General features: G+C 71.5%; 1 protein-coding gene across 1 annotated transcript in view; it reads right to left on the bottom strand.

Moving 5' to 3' along the window:
* ADCY5 (adenylate cyclase 5) overlaps nucleotides 1-341 on the bottom strand; it is a 154,170-nt gene extending 153,829 nt beyond the window's left edge. The window contains 1 exon segment of the mRNA XM_023516289.1: nucleotides 1-341. This exon segment is cut by the window's left edge and continues 1 nt beyond it. Within this exon segment, the coding sequence (XP_023372057.1) occupies nucleotides 1-341 (341 nt within the window).
* Between the last annotated feature and the right edge of the window lie 227 nt (nucleotides 342-568).

The following is a 568-nucleotide window of genomic DNA, read 5'->3' as shown; positions in this document are numbered from 1 at the left end:
CCGCGACCGCAGTCGTCGCCGCCCCGCTCCTGCCAGGCGGACTTGGAGCGGAAGCTAAAGCCGAAACCCCCGACCAGAGGATCGTCGCCGCTCAGCGGAGGATCGTCGTCGTCGTCGCCGCGCCAACGGCTGGCGAGGCGCTGCTGCTGCTGCGGGGTCACCGGCCCCCCGGGTTTTTTGGTGGAGCCGCGGACCGAACCCCCGGGGGCGTGGGGATAGCCATTGGCGCGAGATTCGGCTTCCCCCCACGCGGACCGGTGTTCTGGGCCTCCCCGGGGCGCCGGCGCCGCAGCTGTCTGAGCCGCGTAGCCCGGGGGGCTCACGTTTTTGGAGCCGGACATCCCCCTCTCGGCCTCGTCGTCTTCTTCCTCCTCCCCCGGGGGCCGGGCCGGGGGTCTCCAAAGGGAGGGAGGACCGCCGAGTAGGGGGACCAAGCTTGGGTCACACGTCGGGGGCGGCCCGGGACCTTGCGCAGCAGCGGGGCATCTTGGCACCCCCGTCCTGAGCGAAGTAGGAGGGCGCAGGTCCGAGGTGAGAAGTAGCCGGGAATACGCTTCAGGACTCCCAG

Source organism: Otolemur garnettii, unplaced genomic scaffold, assembly GCF_000181295.1.
Source record: "Otolemur garnettii isolate 467f Iridium unplaced genomic scaffold, OtoGar3 scaffold00089, whole genome shotgun sequence".
Lineage (NCBI taxonomy): Eukaryota > Metazoa > Chordata > Mammalia > Primates > Galagidae > Otolemur > Otolemur garnettii.
Note: the sequence above shows the minus strand (reverse complement) of the source record. Positions and strands in the feature narration are given on the sequence as shown.